Source organism: Callithrix jacchus, chromosome 6 (genome assembly GCF_049354715.1).
Source record: "Callithrix jacchus isolate 240 chromosome 6, calJac240_pri, whole genome shotgun sequence".
Lineage (NCBI taxonomy): Eukaryota > Metazoa > Chordata > Mammalia > Primates > Cebidae > Callithrix > Callithrix jacchus.
The window spans coordinates 58,533,010-58,556,328 of NC_133507.1; the positions used below are offsets into that span (position 1 = coordinate 58,533,010).

Sequence of the window (23,319 nt, forward strand, 5' to 3'; positions counted from 1 at the left end):
CAACAGTATCTCTAATTCAGCCTCTAGATCAAGAGGCCTTAAGGACCTTTAAGGCTCATTACACATGGTACTCTATGGAAAGGATTGTCAGTGCTGTTAAAGAGAACCCCAATAGAGAGAATATCATGATAGTGTGGAAGGATTACACCACTGAAGATGTCTTCATTGTTTTAGAAAAATCCATAAAAGCCATCAAACCAGAAAGAGTAACATTCCTGCAAAAGAAAACCGTGTTCAGATGTTGCATATGAGTTCACAGGAATTATCACAGAGGCAATCAAGGAAATCATGAAAGAGATTGTGGATATGGCAAAGAAGGTAGAGTGGAGGGTTTCAAGATACGGATCTTGGAAAAATTCAAGAGCTAATAGACACACCTCCAGAGGAATTAAGATGACTTGATGGAGAGGAGTGCTTCCAAATTGGTGCCAGATGATGAGATAGAAGTAGTAGAAGAGGCACTGCCAGAAAACAAGTTGACTTAGACAGTCTGGCAGAGGATTTCTACTAGTCAAGACATTGCTTTTGACTTCTATGACATGTACCTTTCAGGCACTGAAACTAAAGCAAATGGTGGAAGAAGGATTGATACTATATAGAAATGTTTTTAGATAAATGGAAAAAAACAGAAATTGTGTCTGTAAAGTTGCACTGAGCATGCCTGCCTCCCATCTCTCCCCCGTCACCCCTGAGACAGCAAAACCAACTTCTCCTCAGTCTACTGAACCTGAAGATGACAAGGATGAAAACGTTTGTCATAATCCATTTTCACTTAATGAATAGTAATTTTCCCTTATGATTTTTCTTAATCGCAGTTTTTTTCTCTAGCTTAAGAATATAGTGTTTAATCCATATAGCATATTAAATATGTTAACTGTTCATGCTATCAGTAAGTCAACTTCTAGTTAACAGTGGGCTATTAGTAATTAACTTTTTAGGGAGAGTCAAAAGTTAGACAGTGGCCAGGCACAGTGGCTCACTTATGCCTCTAATCCCAGCAGGAAGACCACTTGAGCCCATGAGTTGAAAACCAACCTGGACAACCTGGTTGCCCAGAAGGCAGACCCTGTCTGTACCAGTTTTTTTTTTTTTTTTTTTTAATTAGCCAGGCACAGTGGCATGTGCCTGTGGTCCCAGCTAATTGAGAGGCTAAAATGGGAGAATCACTTGAGCCTGGGAGGTCGAGGCTGCAGTGAGCTGTTATCACACCACCGCACTCTAGTCTAAGCAACACAGCGAGACCAGGCCTCAAAAAAAAAAAAAAAAAAAAAAAGTCATACATGGATTTTCAATTTCATGGGTCAGTGTCTCTAACCCCCGTATATTGTTCAAGGGTCAACTGTATTTGATATACTTGGATAGCACTATACATATTTGTGTATTTTAGAATACACATACAATATTGCTTTTATAAATTACCATTCATCCTCAGAAACTTTATTTAGTTTTGTTTCTCTGGTCTCAAATTCACTAAATCCTGGTGGACATTTTTTCCCAAGTGACTTTGACATCAGTTTCTGTGGTTGCTCTCCTTGCATACATACACCTCATTCCTGGAGAGAGTATAGCTTAGTGTTTACAAGCCATTCCTGTTTCAGTTACACACATAGATGCCTGCATAAAATGCACACTTTTGATAAAATAAATCTAGCTTTTTACTACATTACAAATGAGTTATTGGTTATCTTTGGTGATTTTACTTCAAAGAAGTTTCATGTGTTTTTTAAGAGATCTGTCAACATCCTGCTGAAATCTTTATGATTTTAGCATAGTGAGTACAAAACTGCATTTAAAAAAAAATAAATTCCCTTTTAGCAGCATTATTCCTTTTGAGAATTTTATCTAAATTTTTGAGATGTGAGATGCTTGCATCCCTGATGGATATTTTTACTTATAACTGGAGATAAGAAATTGATTTTTACCCTTTCTCCATTAAAAATTATGAACTGGCTGAGTGTGGTGGCTCATGCCTCTACGTCTCAGTACTTTGGGAGGCTGAGGCAGGAGGATCACTTAAGGCCAGTAGTTCAAGACCAGCTTGGTCAACAGAGCAAGACTACTACTACAAAGAAGAAATTTTTAGCTGGGTGTGCTGATATGCATCTGTTGTCCTAGCTATTTGGGAGGCTAAGGTGGGAGGATCACTTGAGGCCAGTAGTGGGAGACTGCAGTGAGCTATGATCTTACCACTGTACTTCAGCCTGGGTGACAGAGTGGGACGCTATATCAAAAAAAAAAAAAAAAAAAATCATGAACTTATAAGTAGGACACATATTTTTAAAACAGTGATTTTTGAATACCCAGTTTATTTCAGACACTGCTAGTGCTTGAAACTGCACAGAGTAAGAGTTCCTTGAGCTGCTCAGAGTCTGGCGTGATTGTAGTTTAATACCATAACAGAGGCACCACTCTGTAGTGACACAGAAAAGCAGAGCCACCTGGGGAGAAGCAAAGACAGCTTATGGGGTTTGGTTGGGTCTTGAAGAAGAAACAGATGCTAATTGGGAGTAATTAGGAAGGCTACAGTAGTGATTGTCATATTCAAGAGCACAGAGGATAAAGGAGAGCTGGGTGAGGACATGAGTGAATTGGTTTTGACTAGCCAATTTGGTCGGTTGGGGTGGGGGAAAAGTGTGTGTGCAGATTTTGAAAATTTATGTTGTTGCCAGATTAGCATGAGTCTTGTGTTACAAACAAGAGATACAAGGTCTTGTTGGCAGTAAGTGCTGTAGAGGTTGTTTGAACAAAAGAACCACGTGATCAGGTATATATTTTAGGGAGAGAAGTGCCTACAGTTAGAACAGTGGTTGAAGAGGATGAGAGAGGATTTCTTCTATTATTTGTACTCCAAATTAGACCACTGTAATCTCTAAGTTTTTGTTTCTGTAGGTTTACGTATATAGATGAACTTTATCATGATGTTGTGTGTTGGCTCTAGAGTTAAATGATAAAAGAATATAAATGTTCTTCAGAAGTTTAGTTGATGATTTTCACTGATGGGAGTCCTGAAGTTTATGTGTGGATAAAATTCATGTTCTAAGATGTTATACTTAGCAGATTTTAAGTTATAGATTGTCAGCAGTAATCTTTCCTTTTTTTCTCTCCCACAAAACTATAGGTATTTACCTCCTGAGTGTTTTGTAGTTGGAAAAGAGCCACCAAAGATTTCCAACAAGGTTGATGTATGGTCAGTTGGAGTCATCTTCTTTCAGTGTCTTTATGGTAGAAAGGTAAATTTACTTCTACCAGCTTTCAGCTTTACAGAGATAAATGAAGTTGAATTTTTCCTTCTGAATTACAAAATTTCACTGAAGTCAATTTAGATCCTTCCAAGGAAAGTCAGGCTTCTTCTCTATTTCTTCCTAAAGTTTCTATGGATCGGAGTTATTTTAATGTCACATCAGTTTACTTGGCCTGCTTTTCACTTTTTTTTTTTTTTTTTTTTAAGGAAAAGAAGTAACTTTGTTAACATGCCAACATTTGTCTACTATTGGGAATACCAGAGTCAAATACTTTTCATTATCCACTATTCACTTCACCTCCTCTTACACACTTCACCACCCCCAACACACACACAGTTTGGCCTGGGTGGGCAGTTTCCCCCTGTTGCTCATCAGGGAAATACCATCAAACAGTCTTATTTATTTCCCAACTTCTTTTTGTATTGAAATTGGAAGTGCAGGTTACCATAGATGTTATCTAGTCCACATCCCACCCCATCCCTTCGTCAGTATGGGAAGAGGGGTTAAGGGATTTGTGTGGGAATTCACAGCATGTTTAGGCCACACCCAGATTTCCTCACTCCACATTCAGAGCTCTTTCATTTAAATTAGCCTATCTTGCACAATTATTTTATTCTTTGGAATTGTCATAGACATTTTCATTACTACTTCATGTCTTCTCTAATCAAACTTCATTTCTTAAACATTCAGAATAAAGTTTTAAATTTCTTTTTATGTTTTTTATATTGGAACAGCATTTTCTTGTTTTTACAGTGTTTGATCTATGTTAAAGATTGATTAGATAGGCCTTCTTGGCCTGCTATCATTTATAACCTTGTTTGTATGAAAATGCATCCCAGGTTCCAAATAACTGAGGATAGGATTTTAGAACACAAAATATTTGGATTTGGGGAATTTGCTTAAACAGAAATGATATCTGTGTTTAAATATTTTGTGAGAAAAATATTTCAACACTTAATTTTTTTTTTTTAAGCCATTTGGTCACAATCAATCTCAACAAGACATTCTTCAAGAAAATACAATATTAAAAGCCACAGAAGTCCAGTTCCCTGTAAAACCAGTTGTGAGCAGTGAAGCCAAGGTATTACATTTTTGAAAATGAGTTTTGTGAAGTAACTGTTCTCTTATCAGTTGTGCTGACAACAAGGTAAGTACTTACCAGTAAGTCAAGTCACAGAACTCACTGCTGCAGGGCATCTGTCCAGCAGGGGCTGGTGATTTACTTTGTGAAAATGACCTGCATCAGCCTCTGGTTGCTATAGTTTTTATCTTTTAAGCACCCAAATATGGTCCCTGATTGTTTGTGTTGATCAGCTGCCGCTTTGAAAATTAGGGAGAATCACAAGATCTGGTCCCATCGTTACTTTTTATGTATTATTTATCAGCTTAATAATGAGATATATAAAAATATAATATTAAAATAATAACTATCATTATTTTAGTGCTTTTATTATATACATTATCTTGTAACAGCCCTATGAGAGATAGGTACTTTTGTCATTCCCGTTTTATAAAAGAAGAGACCAGCCATGCCGTTCAGGATCACACCAGCTAGTAGGTAGCAGAGCTGTGGCTCACAAGTACCCACTCCTCCACACTGCAGAATCCATAGCCTTGACCTCTTTGCCTCTCAGTATTAGCTCTTGATAGCTAATACAGTACAATCCATGTAAGTCTGTATAATAAAATTATAGGAAAGTTATTTCTAATTAATAGCAACATTTTTTTGTGTTTCATAGATTCCTGCCTTCATCCTATCAGCCTTTCGTGTTTGTGTTTGTATTACTCCCGTCACACTCATCAAGCTCTCTTCTGTGGCTTGCTGTTGTAGTCTTCTTTTTAAACCTGGTTAAACTCTTAAGACAAACCTATGAAGCTCCTATTTTTTTCTGGTGTGAATAGTGTAGGCCATAAGAATTCATAAATAGATACTATATAGTTTCTATATTATTTTTACATAGTACAGATAAATACTGGTAGATGGGGTCATAATAGCCTACTTAATTGAAAACATGCTGGGTTTTGTATAATCTCACTAATTGTTTATTATAACTATCCAGCATTCCATTTTGTCTCTTACATCTTTATTGGTTTTTTGTAAATTACTTGAATGGTGGTTAGAACATTTTGAAATTAAAAAAGATAAATATAGGCCAGGCATGATGGGTAATCCCAGCACTGTGGGAGGCCAAGGCAAGAGGATTGCTTGAGGCCAAGAGATCAACAAAGCCTGGCCTTAACATAGTGAGACCCCATCTCCTAAAAAAAAGAGGCTAGGCTTAGTGGGTCATGCTTAGAATCTCAACACTTTGAGGGGGCCAAGGTGTGTGGTTGTTTGAGCCCTGGGGTTCAAGACCAGCCTGACCAACATGGCAAAATCCGGTCTCTACAAAAAATAAAAAAATTAGCCAGTCATTGTGGCATACATCTATAGTCCCAGATACTTGAGAGGCTGAGGTGGGAGGATCACCTGAGCTCAGGGAGCATGGCTGCAGTGAGCCATGATGACACTGCTGCACTCCAACCTGGGCAAGAGAGTGAGACCCTGTCTCAAAAAAACAAATAGGTCAGGCGTGGTGTCTCACACCTGTAATTCCAGCAGTTTGGGAGAACCAGACAGGCAGATCATGTGAGCCCAGGAGTTCAAGACCAGCCTTGGCAACATGGTGAAACCCCATCTCTACTAAAAATACAAAAATTAGCCCAGTGTAGGGGCCTACACCTTTAGTTTCAGCTACTTGGGATGCTGAGGTTGGAGGATCACTTGAGACGGAGAGGCAGCAGTTGCAGTTAGCTGAGATTGCGTCACTGCACTCCAGCATGGATGACAGAGCAAGACTCTGTCTCAAACAACTACTTTAATCGTACTAGCATCTAAATCCTGTCTTTTGTCTACAGCATCATTGAGAACAGAAATTAAATGAATTTAGTCAAAGCAAGATCTATATATATATTTTTTAATACTGACAAAAAGGGCCAGGAGGAGTGGAATGGCCAAAGGCAGAGTCTCACTGAGCCATCTCTGGTTCTGTCTTTAGGTGCTTTATAGGTGCCACAGTCACCTTTTTGAGATCTGGAATCCAAGAAGGGTTAAGGGGTTGTTGGGGGGGGATTATAATATAATATTAATATATATAATTATATATATCCTATTAATATTATAATGTAATATATAATATCCCTATATTCCATTTTCTGTATCCCTACAGAGTATATCTTTGCCACGTACTTTCCTGGGGTGGGCATCTTGAAGTACATTATTTGTTGCAGACTTCTTAACCTTGCTACTGATAGTCTTTCTGCTTTTCGAACTCTAACATATCAGTCTTGATGTTTTTTCTTCATCTTATTTTTCAAGTGCTCTCAGAAACTTTGTTAAAGATAAAAAAGATAAGACCTCTAAGGGATCAGAGATTGACTTCCGATAAACAGTAAGCTATGGTAAAATGAGAATAGCTAGGTATATTTTTAGGGAAAAATTTACTTCTCTGAATTTCAAAGCAGAGAAAGTGCAAAATAGTTAATTTGTAATGTGATTATACCTCTGTTAAATGGTATATATGAATTTGTAGTGTCAGCAGTGAGAAAGGAAAACAATTACCAGTTATCTCCTGAGAATATTTTATCTGTTGCAAAAAAAAGATGAACCTCAAAATTTAATATTGAGTGAGAGGCCTGGCAGAAAAGGAGAACATAATTTATAATTGTTTATATAAAATTCAGAACAGGCAAAACTCAACTACGGTATTAGAGGTCAAGATAAAATTTACCCAGGTTCAACTGGAGACAAAGCCAGTGCCTGAAAGTGGGCATGAGGGGGATTCAGAGGTTCTTTTTCTTGATCTGGTTGCCAGTTACATAGATGTGTACTTAGGATTTGTGTGCGTGTCTAAAAATGTGTTACACTTCAGGAAAGTTTTTTTTTTTTTTTTAAGAGGCTATTCTCAAGGAAAAACTAAAATTGGTTTGAGAAAAAAAGTAGTGATTGTATTCCATTATTTAGCTTTTCCAGAAGTGTAGTGATGCATAGGGTTAATCTGAGGAAAAAAATCCCTGACGGAAGTGTCACTTCAGTGGTCCCTTCATCTAAAGAAAGTATTTGTCAGTAGGAAAAAATATTATAGCTGAAAATGGCATCTTACCCTTTGCTAAACTGAAGTGATAAAATGGGATGAGGGTGGGAGGACTGTTTAGCAGAAGAAAAATGCTAGAAAAAGAAGTCTTTAGAATTTCATAAGCAGAAACAACTTTCCAGCGTAAGTTCAAATGGTTGCAATAGTAATTTAGACTCTAAAGTGAACTACTGTAGGGGCCTTAAGTGGTGAGTTGCATTTGGAGTGAGAATTTTATTGCTACAGAATTTTTAAGGTTTGAACTTCCAATAAAATGAGATCTACTTACATCTTAAATGTGTCCATCTTTCTGTTGACTCAGTTGATTGATATTTAGAAGGGAAAAAGATCATTAATTGCTGACTTTTTCTTTTTTTGAGGCCTTTATAAGACGCTGTTTGGCATATCGAAAAGAAGATCGATTTGATGTGCACCAGCTGGCAAATGACCCATACCTTCTCCCACACATGAGAAGATCAAATTCTTCAGGAAACCTACACATGGCTGGGCTGACAGCATCCCCTACACCCCCTTCTTCAAGCATAATTACTTACTGACTTTCCTCCAAGATTGGCATGATATCTTTGAATTGCTTCCAGATGCACACTTGAGTTTGAGAGCATTTGAGTGCTTTTTTGTTTTTTGGGTTTTTTTTTTACATAAGACATGATTAAGAACTGTTTGTGAACTGAAAGTTCCTCATAGTGTCATTTGTATGAGAGTGGATCATGGACAGTGAATAAATGCACACTTCTGACTATAATTTTGAGCAGTGAAGGATGACTGCCTGTTAAACAGAAACAGGAATACCATGTTAAGATAGAAGAAAACACATTTTGTTTCATTTGGGGGAACACTGTAAATAACGTTTATAATACTTAAATACATTTGGTTGTTACTAGAGAGTTCTAATATGAAGGGTAGTTTTTCATTATTTAAAAACACATGGAAAAATATGAGACATATTTCTAACACACAAATTACAGTGCCTGGATACATTCAGCATTTGGCAGTTAATCTGCTGAAACCAAAGTAAGAACTGAATGACAGTGACAGTTGTGTTTTATAGTAATAGAATGTGAGAGTTAGAATCTTTGGACAAAGTTAGGCTTTGTTATTTGCCTATTCTGGCTTTTACTAAGTTGTACCTTGAGATCACATGTCCATTTTCTTTCACTGGTTATATTAAAGGGAGAGCTATTGTTTCTAAATACTTTACACCTTTGACAAAGTGAGCTGCTTGTTTTGAAATCAGTTGAATTCACTAAATTATAATATTGCCAGTGTTTTCAACACATTAGAATTGCTAACAGGTATTTTTCTTTTGTTACCAGGCCTTGTTCATCAAAACAGGTGACAGTATGTAACCAAATGCAGTCCAGTTCTATGCAGGATAATGATAAATTCCCTTCTAGCTCTATTGTATATTGTTGTACAGATGTCATATTTCAATTACGAAGTTTCAGCAGCTTATTCTTGTACAAATGTTTAAAATACGGCTTTTCTAATTGGATATTGTATTTTTTTTAAGTCTTCTTGAAGGCGCTCTAATTGCTGCTAAATGATGTTGCTTCTTTGCTAAAAAATTAAATGACCTCCTAGAAGGTGCAAATTGACTGTACATCAGAGATATTATAAAAAGCAGACATTCATTAACAATCAAGATGTAAAAATGATCCATGTTGGACATGTTGAGTTCTTTAAATTAGTTAATTGGGTTCTAGGGCTGTGGAGCACATAGAGACTAGATTTATAAATTGTTCATGGTTCTACATTTCTAGAAAGTTCTTATCAGCAAGATGGTCCCATAAACAAAATTCTTGTGATTTGTACAGATTTGTTAAAATGTGAACATTTTCTAACTGCCGTGTAGGGTAGAAACCAGTATTTTTCAGGATGCTGTATTTCACTCCTGTAAGGACTTTTTCTTTATTGTCACATTCATAAGGCTGATTCTTACATGTACGTTGTTCATCTTGCAGAAAAAGGAGGTTATACTTACCACAGATTATCTTTAATATTGTACAGTTAAACTATTTCTGATGTTGCAAGCCATTTTGTTTTTTCATTGTACATAGACACATTGTCTCTTTAAAATGCTGCTGAAATTGTAGAGAATATAGCCAAAACAATAATAAACAATGACAGTTAAAATGTAAAGACTTTGAAGATTACTTTGGAAGGGAGCTTTCAAGATGATAGGATGTTGACTGACTTAGCTCCTTCACTTAAAAATCAGCTAAATTCCTTAAGTATAAATTGTTTCAAGCTGGTAACAGTTAAACCTAATAACAATTATCAAGTGTTACTTGGGTAAGTAACACTTAGAACTACCAAGAGTGGTTTAAGGGCTGGCTATACCCATTCTTCTGTAGAGCGGATAGAAATCCTATTTAAAAATACTAGCTATGGCTGGACACAGTGGCTCACACCTGTAATCCCAGCTCTTTAGGAGGTCAAGGTGGGTAGATCAGGAGATCGAGACCATCCTGGCTAACACAGTGAAACCCCGTCCCTACTGAAAAAAAACAAAAAATTAGCTGGATGTGGTGGCATGCGCCTGTAGTTCCAGCTACTCAGGAGGCTGATGTAGGAGAATCGCTTGAACCAGGAGGCAGAGGTTGCAGTAAGCGGAGATAGTGCCACTGCACTCCAGCTTGGGTGACAAAGCAAGATTGTCTCAAAAAAAAAAAAAAACCACACAGTAATGAAATCTTAGCATTGATTGAGTGCTTTAGATGCTGCCTGCAAGTTTTCAGTTTTGTTGAAGTTTTCATCATCGTGAATTATAAAGTACTATATTCATAAAGTAACATTTAAATTCCTGAACTAAAAGAAAATGCCTAGTTTGCTTAAAATTTTGGAGAGATATGAAGTGAATGGGGTAAGTCTAACTTAGGGTTCAGTAAGCTTAGTAGGTATAGACCTAGATCACTGCTTTACCATTTTACTTTCTAATGAATGAAAGTGACTGCTAGTGTCAGAACACAGAAAAGGGGAAAATAAGCCATGAAATGAAATTGTTTTCTTGACCTGCGTTTAGGTAATAATCATTTTAAAATCAAAGATGTGTAGGAGATGAAGCACTTACAGACCCATATCTTCCTTCTAAAAGTTTTCCAAATAAGTGTTAAAGATTTTTGAATAACATGCCAGTAACCCAGCAGGTCCAAGATGTCTAATTGAGCCATCTGAGTAACACTGAGTAACTTGCTTTTACCCTCACATGGAAAGTTGGTATCTATTGCTAAATGAGCTCAAGGTCACTCTGACAGGCTTTGACACTAGTATTTTTTGAGACTGTGTTTTCTAGTCTTCTGGTGTTTGTCATAAGAATTAAAGCATGTCCCACATCCCTAAGACGATAGCCAAGGCCTCTCTCAAAAGTAAACACTGATATAGGGTAAAATCTATAGCTTTTGCATATAATTTTAAAATCTTTGATTTGAATCAGCTTTAGTGTGTGCATGTTGAGAGGAAGTAAGCGTGGAAACCACACTAATTTGCAATTTGGGAGTTGGAGGAGATACTTGGTGGTTTTTCAAAAATAAATAATCTTTTTTTTAACACTCACTGCCATCTCTTTCTAAAACAACTCCATGAGTTTAAATGGCATATAAAATGTGAACAAACACCTCATTACAGGAAGTCAAAATGGTGAAGAGCTTCACTGAAACATTTAAAGAGTATCTTGTGTGTTTTGCTGTTCATCATTACTTATTACATGCAATAATTGCCCTCATGCTATTAGCAGTGTTTTAGCAGTAAGCAGTACAGGTTACCTAGATTGTTAATTTACTCTTAAGATGTAATTACATTGCTGTTTGATTTTTGGGTGAAAGTTATATAGCTTTACACATTTAAAAGTCCATTGACAGATCTTTCTCTAATTCTGCTTTAAATTTTGACATTATCTAATGATTATTTTTCAAATATGCTAAATTTCAATGTTCTGAAGATTTATTCTAATTCAAAAAACGCTTTTAGGCCAGGTGTGGTAGCTCATGCCTGTAATTTGGGAGGTCAAGGTAGGTAAATCATTTGAGGTCAAGAATTTGAGACTGCCCAACATGGTGAAACCCCGTCTCTACTAAAAATACAAAAAAATTAGCGTGGTGTGCACCTGTAATCTCAGCCACTCAGGAGGATGAGGCATGAGAGTCACTTGAACCCCAGAGGCGCAGGTTGCAGTGAGCCGAGATTGTGCCACTGCATTCCAGCCTGGGTAACGGTGAAACTCGGTGTCAAAAATAAATAAATAGTGCTTTTAGCAGCTAATTTTAAAATCAGAGTTTAGTTCCTATGTTTCCTTTCATTCTGCAGCAGTTTTAGGAATTTGAAATTTGAATTAGCTTTATTTCCTATAAAATAAACATCTCCATTTACCTTCCCCTACTTTTTCGTTCCTTTTTTTTTTTTTTTTGAGGATTCATCTATTAAGTTTTGAATAGGAAAGATTTGAGTAAATGTGTTTAAACCAGCTTTTAAAATTAGTTGCAGAAAGCCAGAGAATGGAGTAGAAGAGTTATATATAGTTAGGATCAAAATGCACGGCTTTCACCTGGAAGTCTTCATTTGTCTAAAATAATAGGAATGTGGATTCCTACACATATGACTGGTTTGTTTTTGTTCTTGTTTGAGATGAGGTTTCACTGTCTTGCCCAGGCTGGAGTGCAGTGGTGCAATCTCAGCTCACTGTAACCTCTGCCTCCCAGGCTCAAGCAGTTCTCCCACCACAGCTTCCCAAGTAGCTGGGACTACAGGCATGCACCACTACACTCGGCTTATTTTGTACTTTTTGTAGAGAGGGGGTTTTACCTTGTTTGCCAGGCTTGTCTTGAACTCCTGGGCTCAAGCGATCTGCCCACGTGGGCCTCCCAAAGTGCTGGGATTATAGGTGTGAGCCACCATGCCTGGCCCATATGACTTTCTGAAGGGCAATAAGTAGGTTAAGAACTCAATTTTTTGGTACCAGATTCTTTGGATTCAAAAGTTGACATTTAGCACCTGCGTTTCTGGTTCCTCATCTGAAAATGAAGATAATAACTACCCATTGTGCAGCGTGAGTATGAGGAAGGAATAAGTGAATTCACATATGTAAATGCACTCAGAACCTTGCCCAGCTCATAGTAGGTACTGTATATAATAAGCTGCTATTGTCATCATCCCTTTTGAAACTCAAAGATTATTCTATTAGCCCTATTTATAAAATGCAGTCTGCTTTGCTTCCTGTGATAATTATTTTAAGAAATACTTTCACAGCGCTTGACTCAGGTTTCAAACAAGTGATGATTAGATTGTCTGAAAATGGAAGGTGAGGAAATGTAACAATTTTAAACAAAAAGTAGTAGTGGTGTGTGTGAACTGTAATTGCCAAAAGGATCATGCCCTATTGATACTATTTCATCACAGATATCTGCCATATTTTCCAGTTTCCTTGCTAGTAACAGCTGATTAAGGTAGGACAGATCACGGTATCCCTCTTTTACAAAGGAGGAAACAGATTTGGAGGGGTGGGGAATAACTTGCTAAAGCCACATAACTGGTAAGCACAGTTTGTTTCTGGAGACCTGGAGCAAGGTTCTTAACTATGTTCACTTCTTGGCATATAGTAAACATGGCTTAGTGAGTTAAATCTTCATGACTTTTCAAAGGTGGCAGAGAGCCGAATAGCTACAAACATTGTCATCTTTTTAAAAGAACAGATCTAAAGTTTTTTGTTTTGAAACAGGGACTCTTGGCACCCAGGCTGGAGTGCACTGGTACAGTCTCACTGCAGCCTCAACCTCCCGGGCTCAAGCAGTCCTGCCACCTCAGCCTCTCAAGTAGCTGGTGCTACAGGTACACGCCATCATACCCGGCTGCTTTTTGTATTTTTGGTAGAGATGGGCTCACCATGTTGCCCAGCTGGTCTCGAACTCCTGGGCCAAGTGATCTGCCCACTTCCGTCTCCCAAAGTGCTAAAATTACAGATGTGACCCACACTACACCTGATCTAAGAATTTCTCAAGTGTTAAATGAAGAATGCCATCTGAGCTGAGCTTTGCTGGTTGTGAGTCACTAGAGAATAGGGCCCTGCCGCAGACCCATTTTTGGTAAGATGGACAGTGGGCTTCACCTTTTTCTGTTCTTAAATCTTTTTTCCTTGCCTTTTTAAGCCAAAGATTAGGTACATCAATGAGCTACCCCATTTTGCCTGTCTTACAGAGAGCACCTCACCGAGGTCTTCCTCTGCCCACTGTCACAGTCACAGAAAGTACACCTGGCTCCTCTCCCTGCAGTGGTACCAGTTGGTCTTTAAAAAAAAAGTTTAAAACTGACTCTAGTAACTCCTCCTCAAAAAGAAGCCCTGGAACTTTGGAGAGATTTCACTAATTACCAATAAATGGCCCCTGAACACTGTATCTCGAAGTCTTCTAAATCTGATGAAATCACCTATGTGTGGTGTTACATCATTAAGGTCACAAATGGGTTCATCTGATTGCATCAAGTGACTCTACTTGGGTTTACAATTTGTGTGTAAAAGTCTCTTTATGTGATCCATTTCACCTAAAGGACCTTAGATTGTTCACATAACTATATGCCTTGGGCCAAACAGTCTATATGCATGACCAGCATCCCACCTGTTCTTGATTGGGTGTCTGGTATGTCACAGGAGTACTAAGGTCTTATTTCTGTTTTATGACAGACATCAAACTCAGATACTAAAATTACCGGATCCCAAGAATGAGCATAGCTGATTTGTTACTAATATTAGTCATATTTTTGGTGTTTCAAGTTATCTCACATCATATTGCATCCTAAGAGCATCTCTGTCTGCTAATTGTCAAATTCCTAGCTTCCTTTTAAGGAGATATTCAGAAGAATCAAAGTGGAAGAAAGCACGGGTTTGGAAGTCTGACCTGGCTTTGCCTCCCAGCTTTGTTACTTAATAGCATATGACCTTAGAGGAATCACTAACCTTTCTGGGGTAAACTATTTCTAATACACCTGCCTCTTGGGAACCTAGCATCAAGAGTGGGCTTCAGTTTTCCCAAATGGCATAGGCTGCAACAAAATGGAACAAATACCACAAATGCAAAAGAGAGGTTCAAGAGGCTCCTATCACAGGGTCACTGTGGCCTATAGGGGAATGAATTATTTTGTATTTTTGGGGGCGTGTGGGCCTGAGAAATGAATGGGAGATGTGAGGAGGAGTTGCCCAGGAGACCTGGCAGCAGCCTTCCACCTACTGGCTTGGAAGTTTTCTGTATGTAACCCGTATCTGCATAACTGCTTATTCTGAGCCCTGCCTGTCACCTTGACTGTGGCACACACTCTGTAATGCCTCCTTTCCCCTCTCCAATATGCACAGCTACTGTGGAAGCGTGTGTCCACCGAGGGGGAACAGGACTGCTGCAGGCTGGAGTCCCAACTGGTGTTTCCTTCACTTTGGGGATGCTGTTTAGATGTCAAGAGAGTTTATGTTGAAACCACCATGAATATTAACACTATTGTGGTTTCTGAGCTAATGTAATAAAATTTATTGATGTTTCACTTTGACAATGAATTTTCACTTCATTAGTTGGAATATTTTTAAAGTTTAATTTCTGAGAGTCTCCCAGAAGCACAGACTATGTATATACATAGTTCTTAGTGAAAAAGCTTTAAAAGAAATTCAGTTTGGAAGAATGAGATCATGCATTATTCTAGATGCAGAATTAGCCATAGAGCAACCAAGTTGCTATAAGATGAGAAACTTTAAGTACATTTAAGCAACATGGGCCAGGTTATTTTTCTTATGTCGATAGCATTTTAATATTCAAACATACTTACCCTTACATTTGACTAGAAGAATATGTGCTTTATAGTTTTGGGGAGTAAAATAATCTTTAGGGGAATGAAGGTATGCTTAAAAAGTGCAATTTAAGGCATTTCTGTGCTGATTTTTTAAAAAATTACAAAATAAAGGAAGTAGTAACCTTGAATTGTAAATTGGCTTGTGACAAAGACTTAGAAAAAATAATAGACTTTCCAGTGGCAGATATGGAAGATGTTCATTCCGCTAATGACCGTAGAAATTGCTTAAGCCAAGTTTCATGTTCTGAAGCAAGGGTCCCCAAGCCCCAGGCCACAGACTGGTACTGGTCTGTGGCTTGTGAGCAAACTGGCTGCACAGTAAGAGGTGATGGGCTGTTGAGCAGGCATGAGCTCCACCACCTGTCAGATCAGCAGCGGCATCAGATTCTCATAGGAACACAAACCCTACTGTGAACTGCGCAGGCAAGGGATCTAAGGTTGTGCACTCCTTATAAGAATCTAATGCCTGATGATCTGAGGTGAAACAGTTTTATCCTGAAACCATCCCCCTATCTCCCATCTGAAAAAAAATTGTCTTCCATGCAATCAGTCCCTGGTGCCAAAAAGATTGGAGACTGCTGTTCCACAGGGAAATTCATTTTATACATTTGACTCCTCCTCTCATCCCTGTAAAAAACTATACTCAAACTCTGGAAGAGCAGAGTTTTCGTTGCCACATTAGTTAGAAGGAACAGGATTCCCCCATTTATTTAGTGGCCTGGCACTGCAAGATAAAAGTGGCAACAAAATAACTTGTAATATAAACACTTCAAAAAGCTCTTTTCCTCTCACAAATCAACCTTCTTGGCACTAGAACTGTTTCCTTCACTGGATCACTGAGTTGAGTAAGATCATGATGGAGAAACATTGACAGCTGTAGTAGTTTGCCATTACCACACAATTTAAAATTAAAGCCTGATCTTGGTCTCTACAAGAAATATATGTAGGTTACAATTACTGTTCTGGCCCAGGCAAGGTGTCTCACGTGTCTCTAATCCCAGCACTTTGGAAGGCCAGTAGGAGGATCGCTTGAGCCCAGAAGTTTAACACCAGCCTGGGCAATACAGGGAGACCCTGTCTCTACAAAAAATAATGACTATTATGTGTCCGTTTACCCTTTTCTGATGGATTAATAGTGCACCATATACAAGTTATTTAATAAATTTTAGTAAGTAACTGTTTGATAAAAAGCCAAACATGGGAGCTTTCTCTCCATGTAACTTTCTCAGCTACCTAGCCTAGACTGCATCATGAAAATGTTGTTTGCTCGTTTTATTGCTTTTTCCAAAAATATGAAATGTTCATGCCCTGCCCCCGCACCCCACAACTAAGTGTGAAATGAAAACAGGATAAGCTATAGTAACAAATTAACCCCCCAAAGGTTTGTTTCTCAATTATGCAAAATCCACACTGGGCTTGTTAACTCTCCTAAGCAACTTTGTAAGACAGCTCTTCTCCCAGTGGTGGCTGGGGCATCCAGCCTGCTTGCATCTTATGGTTCTATTCACATCAGTCTGTAGTTACAGGAGAGGAAGGCAGGAAAGGAGGGGCATTCTAGTTCTTAAATGCCTTGGACCAGAAGTGACACATGGCCATTGTCATTCTTTTCTAGAATTGAATCATGTGGCCTCAAATCAACTGCACAGGAGGCACTATATCTGTCACCATCAAGAATTTGCATGACAATCCCGATTTACATGTAACCTGTGTGTACCTTTTAAAGGAAATCTTTACTTCAAATACATAGCTAGTCTGTGGTTCATGACTTTTGCCAGATTTTGGGAGCTGCATGGAGCAGGAGCCTGAGGAGTTCAGCTGAAAATCTCTCATCTGTAGGAATCCACTGAGGCAATTACAGACTTCTGAGACTCTTATAGGAAGCCCTGGAGGACTGTACCCAATAAGAACTAGCTCAACATCATGCCTCTGCCTGGTGGTTCACTTTGGTCTATTGTATAGATATTGAAGAAAAACAATACTTTAGATTGACATTTTTAAGAAAAAAAAAAAAAAAAAAAAAGCCAGGATTATTTTAGATCCAGTTAATTATTTGAGATTCTCTTTTCCAACAACTACCATGGACTTTGACTTGGAATTACAAAGATGGAGAAAATAAACATTTCGCTCGAGCAGGGGTTTGTATTTACTAAGGAAAGAGTAACAAGGACAAGTTGTCAAGCATTTATGGAATACCAGGCACTGTAACCTGTATTTCCTTGAATCCCCCCAAAACAACCCTACAATTAAGCTATTTTGTAGGTGAAAGGGAGGGGTGCATTGAGAGAGATTAAGTTGTTTGCTCAAATGAAGTAGCAGGGATGGGATTTAACTCGAGCGTGGCTGACTCCAAAACTCGACTGGATTAGACATCAGTAATTCTATAATCGATCAGCATCATTTAAAAAATAAAAGTAACAAAGTGAGGCTTAATCAGTTTTAAAATGTCAAATTTATCATTTTCTAACCATGTTCTTGTGTTTGGAGTCAAGAATCCCCAACACACTATTCAGAAACTTTTGAAGTGACCAAAGTAATGGCAGGGCAGAGTATTCAGTCAGTTCATGGTGCAATGTTTGCTTTTTGTTTTTTTGAGACAGTCTCACTCTGTTGGCGCAGGCCGGAATGCGGTGGCACCATCTCGGCTCACTACAACCTCCACCTCCCAGGTGCAAGTGGTTCTCCTGACTCAACCTCGCTGAGTAGCTGGGATTACAGGTGCTGCCTGGCTAACTTTTTGTATTTTTAGTAGAGACGAGGTTTTGCCATGTTGGCCCACCTATGGTGTAATAGCTAACAAAGAAATGACATTTAACTTCCATGGATCATGTTTGATACAGCTTTTTGAGAGTTATAAAGTTATTTAATGAAATACTTAATTTTCTTAACAGAAAAGCAATTGTATTGGGGAATTTTGAAAAGCTTTTGCTTAAACACTGTGGATCCAAGACCCACCTGGAGACAAATATAGTGTTCTCTGGTTCTGAGTGAAGTCTGTAAAAGTAGTCAGGGTGCAAGACAGCTGTGTTCTCTAAGGGTCAAATTGTGTGTGTGTGTGTGTGTGTGTGTGTGTGTGTGTGTATTTATATACATATTTTTTGAGACAGGGTCTCCCTCTGTCACCCAGGCTGGAGTTCAATGGTACAATAATGACTCATTGCAGCCTCAACTTCCTGGGCTCAAGCAATCCTTCCACCTCAGCCTTCCAAGTACTACAGGCTAGAAGCCCCTGCTGATTTTGCATTTTCTGTAGAGACTGGGGTCTCACTATGTTGCCCAGGCTGGTCTCCAACCACTGGGCTCGATTCTCCCAAAACGCTGTGATTACAGGCATGAGCCACCACACCCAGCCTAAATTATATCTTTTAAACCAACGTTAGGTTTTTGTTTTTGTTTTAAACACCTTTGTTTTTATCCCCCCAATTGGATGGCAAATTCAAAATTACAAAGCCTCATACCTGGGTGTTAGAGGCAGAGTAGCCCTTGCCTTTCCATCACACTTGGTCACATGCACAGCACACCTCCAGAGATAGCCCATGCCCACCGAATGGTTTGAAACCTCTCCCCTCCCCACCCTGCCCCAGTCTGTACTTCCTCCCAGGAAGGCAGGCCCCTTCCTACTCACATCCCCGTCCAGGGTCGAGAGAAGGACATGGGCCGGGCAGGGAACCTCAGTGAAGCCCACCACATGCCACCCTTCCAATTTCTAACCGAGTACCCCGCACAGGAGCTACACTCATCGCATGTGCCTTTCCGCGGCATATGGTGAGTGCATGCTGGGAGCTAGGTGCTGGAGAGAAGTTTAAGTCAGGCTTCTCCTGGACACCAAGGCTTGAAGACAGATGGGGTGTAACCACTGAGGCCAACTCCCCTCCTCACTGGACGCAACGTAGCACCTTCTTACCCTAGTCGTCCACTGTGCCTCTGCTGCTCTGCCAGTCTGTAGGGGCAGAAGGACGTCTGCGCGAGCAAGAATGCTGAAGCCAGGTGTGTAGCGTCCGCAGTGGTGGAAACTCCCTCAGTAGCCGGCCCTGTTTGACTAGGCTGAATCGAGTTGGCCTCTCCACAGCTGAGGCCTGATCACTGACTACACCATCTCCATGTTGGGGTAAAAAACAAAACAAAACAAAACAACAGCAACAAAAAAAAAACAAAAACCCAGACCACTGGTATTTTAAATTCTGATCGAAGTGAAGACACTAATAGCCCTGGGGCTGAGTTCTGAGAATCCCCCACGACCCCGGCCCCCTCAGGACCTTGTACCCAGGTCCTCCACGCAGCCCTGCTGCTGCAGCCTGTTCTCTCTGTTCCACTGGCCCCGCCCCCCACTGCCCCGTGTCTCAGACTTGCTGAAACAAGCCCCACATGGTTCCGATTTCCACCTGGGCGCTAGGTATAGGCCCAGCTCTACCATCCCCTAGCCGTATGCTTGTCAGAGAGACATTTAACCTTTCTGGATTTCACTTTTTTCATCTATAAAATGATGTAATCGAGAGTGATCTCCACACTGCTGTCCCTGGTCCATAGGCATCAGTATTTTTCAAAGCCACCAGGGTTGAGAAGTGCTGGTCCATGGTTGCTTTTCCGAGCTCAGATTTAAAGAGTCCTTTGGCTCAAGAGCTGGAGAAGAAAAATGACGTCCTGTCACCCCACCCAGCTTTTAGCTCTTCCCAGTTCACTACAAGATCAGGGGAAATGTAAGTTACTCCAGCCACATCTAGAGCAGGCAGGGGGAGGATGGGGGATGAGGTAGGGGACAGCACTTTGCTGGGCTTTAGTTTTTGGAGATAATGAGCTCCTGAGATTTCTCCCACGCCATCCTGCTAGGGGTGACTATGGCTTCTTCCTCAGGAAGGAGCCCCGCCTTTCTTGCCCTCCTACTCGCAGGAGGCTGCCGGCAGCTCCACATTGGCCTGGCTTTTGAGTCTATGTTCTATATGATTATATATACATATTATTATTATTATTTACAAAAGGCTTCTGCTTGCTAAAAAGGAGGTTTTTCAGACCACTGACCTATGTAAGGGGCAAGCTCCCTGGGTACTTCCCTGCCAAGAACAAAAAACACCCTCCTTATAAACTCCCCAGGGCAGTGCAGTTTAAGCCCCGGAGCATGGCATTCAAGGCCTTTGGCAATCTGGCCAGCTTCCCTTTCTATGGTAACTGCTACCACTCCGTACCTGACCCTTCACATTCCAGCCACCAGAGCGGTTTGTAGTTCTGGGGCACACCACGTGCCACATTCCTGCGTGTCCTTGCGGATGCTGTTCCCTTTGCCTCAATGCCCTTCGGCTTTGACCACCTAAGGGAACCTCTATGCATCCTTCCAAGACCTAACAGTAGCTCCTCACGAACGCCCTACTTGATCCCGCACTTGTTAGTTACCTGGCCCCTGGGCTATTCTGTGCTCTCTGCTCATCGCTAGATCCGAAATGGCTAATTTACAGGCAGCGCAGTGGGATGGTTTAGGACAAGGGACACCTGGGCCCAGACCCAGCCGCACCACCCCTGGGCCTATGAGTATCAGGAGCCTCTGCTCCGCAGATGTGAGGAGGACGAGGTTGAGGGAAGCAGCCGGCTTCGGGCCAGGCCGGAGACCCGCGCCGCCCTCGGAGGGAACGGGGTGAGGGCGGCGCTCCTGCAGGCTCCAGCCCCGGGGAGGGAAGCCAGCCCCGAGCCTAGCGCACTGGGCGCTCAGACCCGTGGTGCTTCCCCGGCGTCTGAGGGTTTCTCAGCCACCGAAAGGCGTCTCCGCGGCACCCAACGGGTTCTGGGGTGGAGAGGTTTGCCTTCACATCTGGTTAAAGGGGGCACCGTTTGGTGAAGGCGCCCAGGATATTTGCATCCCCCACGCATCCGCACTGGGCCTGCGATGGAAAGAAAGCGGGGGCCCAGAACTAGTCTTCCAAAGAACAGAAAGCGCTCGACCGCAACGGTCCGGCCCCGCCCAGGGGCCCTGCGAGGTCGGCCCGGAGACCCCGCGGCCGCTGGCGGGGCGCGGCTTTCCCAGGATCCCGGCGCCACCTGGTGGCTCATGGCGCGCACTGCGGGCCAGGCTCGGGAGGCCCTCTTGGCTCGGATCCCTCTCCATGTGGGCGCCGATAAGACAGGAGTCCCTGAACAAAGGTGAATGTCATTCCAGGAGCCTGCCGCGTGGGGACAGAACTGAGGCTTGGGACCGCGCAAATCTACGTGGATTCAGCTCCTACCCCAAAGCCTGCCCGCTTGTGAAGCGGGGGCCGCGATTTGAGCTCTGCTTCCTGGGGCCAAGAATTCACCCAGCACGGCGCCTGCATCTCCCATCAAGCCAACACTTCTCTTGAAAACCAGTCCTTTTCCTCACTGCAGTTCATTTGTAAAATTAGCCTTATCTAATGCAACTATTGTTCTCCCAACACGTGGTAAAGTGAAATATATTGGTTATTAAAGAAGGAAAGACAGTTTTCTTCACTCTAGGTAAACACCAGTCCACCGGATCAGGTTCAGAACCCGAGCCTGGCCTGAGGCCTGCCCGGTGGCCCCTCCCTGCCTCTTCTGTGTCCTTCCGATTCAGCCAGTGAACCCTCACCTGTCCCCTCCAGCAATATGGCAGCATCACGGTGCCGAAGATCCCAGATGGTTGTCCTCTTTTCTCAGGTTGTACTACATACCTAGGAGAGATCTGAATTTGGGAAAATGAATTAGTCTCAAGCCCTTTAAAAACAAAATGTTGACAGAGACCAAGGAAAGTAACTATTGAAATTGGAATGAGCTTTGAGCTCTTGGACTCACACAACAGCCAGCTGATTTTTCTTGATTTTATGAGGCTCCTCTAGTAGTTCCTCACCACGAAGCACACAGGTTGTTTAGCCACTGGTGCTGAGTGAATGTGTTGGAACCATGCGTACTTCACTACCTGACAGCTAACACTGTTTCCAGAGCTCACTAGAGCCCCAAACAGCGCCTGGGCACAACGTGGATTCCTGCCATTGTGTTTCTGGGCTCTCCTTTCAGCATAGCTGTCTGAGCTACACAGAGACAGTTCGTTCTGGCCAAACTGATTTACAAACACAACACAGCATTGCAAATCAGTCACAGGGCCAGTGTATTAAGGGAAATTTCATAGATAATTCTAATCTAGGGACAGTGTTGGGTTTTTTTAGCTCCCTCTGACACTGTCATGACGCTGCTGGGGGAAAACGCTGCCAGCCCCTGCAGCAGGGGTCGTCCTGGACAGACGGAAATGAATGGCTTTCTTTGGCTGTGTAAGTCTCCCATTCACCCCCTAGATCAAAATAACACTATTGTTTTTAGTGATTAAAAAGTAATTCAAAGCTGGGTGCGGTGGCTCAGACCTGTAATACCAGCACTTTGGGAGGCCGAGGCGGGTGGCTCACCTGAGGTCGGGGGTTTGAGATCAGCCTGACCAACATGGCAAAACTCCGTCTCTACTAAAAGTACAAATGGTGGCGCATGCCTGTAATTCCCACTACTCGGGAGGCTGAGACAGGAGAATTGCTTGAACCTGGGAGGTGGAGGTTTCAGTGAGCTGAGATTGCACCACTGTACTCCAACCTGGGCGACAGAGACTCCATCTCAAAAATAAAAATAAAATAATAAAATGTACTTCAGATGTTTTTAAAAATTCTGGCAATAGGCAAGTTTATGAGAAGAAATGAGAAGTTTCTATAACCCCAACCCCAGTCACCATAATTCAAGTGCTTCTGGAAGAGGGCTGTCCTGAGCCTCACTAAGACTAGTGTGAGTCTCAAACCAGGCCAGCCTGGGCAGAGCTGGGCAAACAGGCCCCTGTCCAGGAAGTGAGGCATGGAGAGTGGAGGGCAAGAAAGCCAGTCAGGGATTCATCTCTTCTTCACAACCCTTGGTCCCTGGAAAAGAGAATTGATCAATTCCAATGGAGTTGGTTGTTAAGGTAAATAATCAGTGGGTTTAGGGACCCAGAATATGGCTTTAGGAAAAGAGGCTGGTGAAATCCAAATTGCTGTTACTGTCCCAGTCATTGTGCAGGGACATTTTCTGCCTCAGCTTTACTAAGTGACTACTTCAATTTTTGTTAACCTTAGTGCCTATTCCACCCAATTCATTGGATCCCAAATAATGAAATTCGTGAAGGATGTTGTTTTCTGATC

At 41.2% G+C, this 23,319-nt stretch overlaps 2 protein-coding genes across 4 annotated transcripts in view; one reads left to right on the plus strand and one right to left on the minus strand.

Annotated features, from left to right (window-relative positions):
• TLK1 (tousled like kinase 1) overlaps positions 1–9,514 on the plus strand; it is a 166,913-nt gene extending 157,399 nt beyond the window's left edge. For all 3 annotated transcript variants that reach the window (XM_078327412.1, XM_002749326.7, XM_008998727.5), the window contains 3 exons: positions 3,119–3,230; positions 4,216–4,323; positions 7,735–9,514. In XM_078327412.1, coding sequence (XP_078183538.1) covers positions 3,119–3,230; positions 4,216–4,323; positions 7,735–7,911 — 397 coding nt within the window. In that variant the 3' untranslated portion in view covers positions 7,912–9,514. The remainder of the gene's footprint in view (positions 1–3,118; positions 3,231–4,215; positions 4,324–7,734) is intronic.
• Positions 9,515–19,611: 10,097 nt separating this feature from the next.
• Positions 19,612–21,046, minus strand: LOC144582935 (uncharacterized). Its single transcript, XM_078375630.1, has 3 exons — positions 20,980–21,046; positions 20,576–20,920; positions 19,612–19,810 (listed from the first exon to the last, which is right to left on the minus strand). Exons 1-3 carry the CDS (start codon positions 21,044–21,046, stop codon positions 19,731–19,733), a joined length of 492 nt encoding a protein of 163 aa, XP_078231756.1. The 3' UTR covers positions 19,612–19,730.
• Positions 21,047–23,319: the final 2,273 nt, after the last annotated feature.

Bases quoted from the DNA above. Each gene is read 5' to 3' on its own strand.
- LOC144582935 (XM_078375630.1), bottom strand. From the start codon at position 21,046: ATGCGTGGGGGATGCAAATATCCTGGGCGCCTTCACCAAACGGTGCCC. The intron at 20,921-20,979 runs GCAAACCTCTCC...TCGGTGGCTGAG, and splicing joins CCCTTTAACCAGATGTGAAG to AAACCCTCAGACGCCGGGGA. The intron at 19,811-20,575 runs GTAACTAACAAG...TTTCTTCTCCAG, and splicing joins CAGAATAGCCCAGGGGCCAG to CTCTTGAGCCAAAGGACTCT.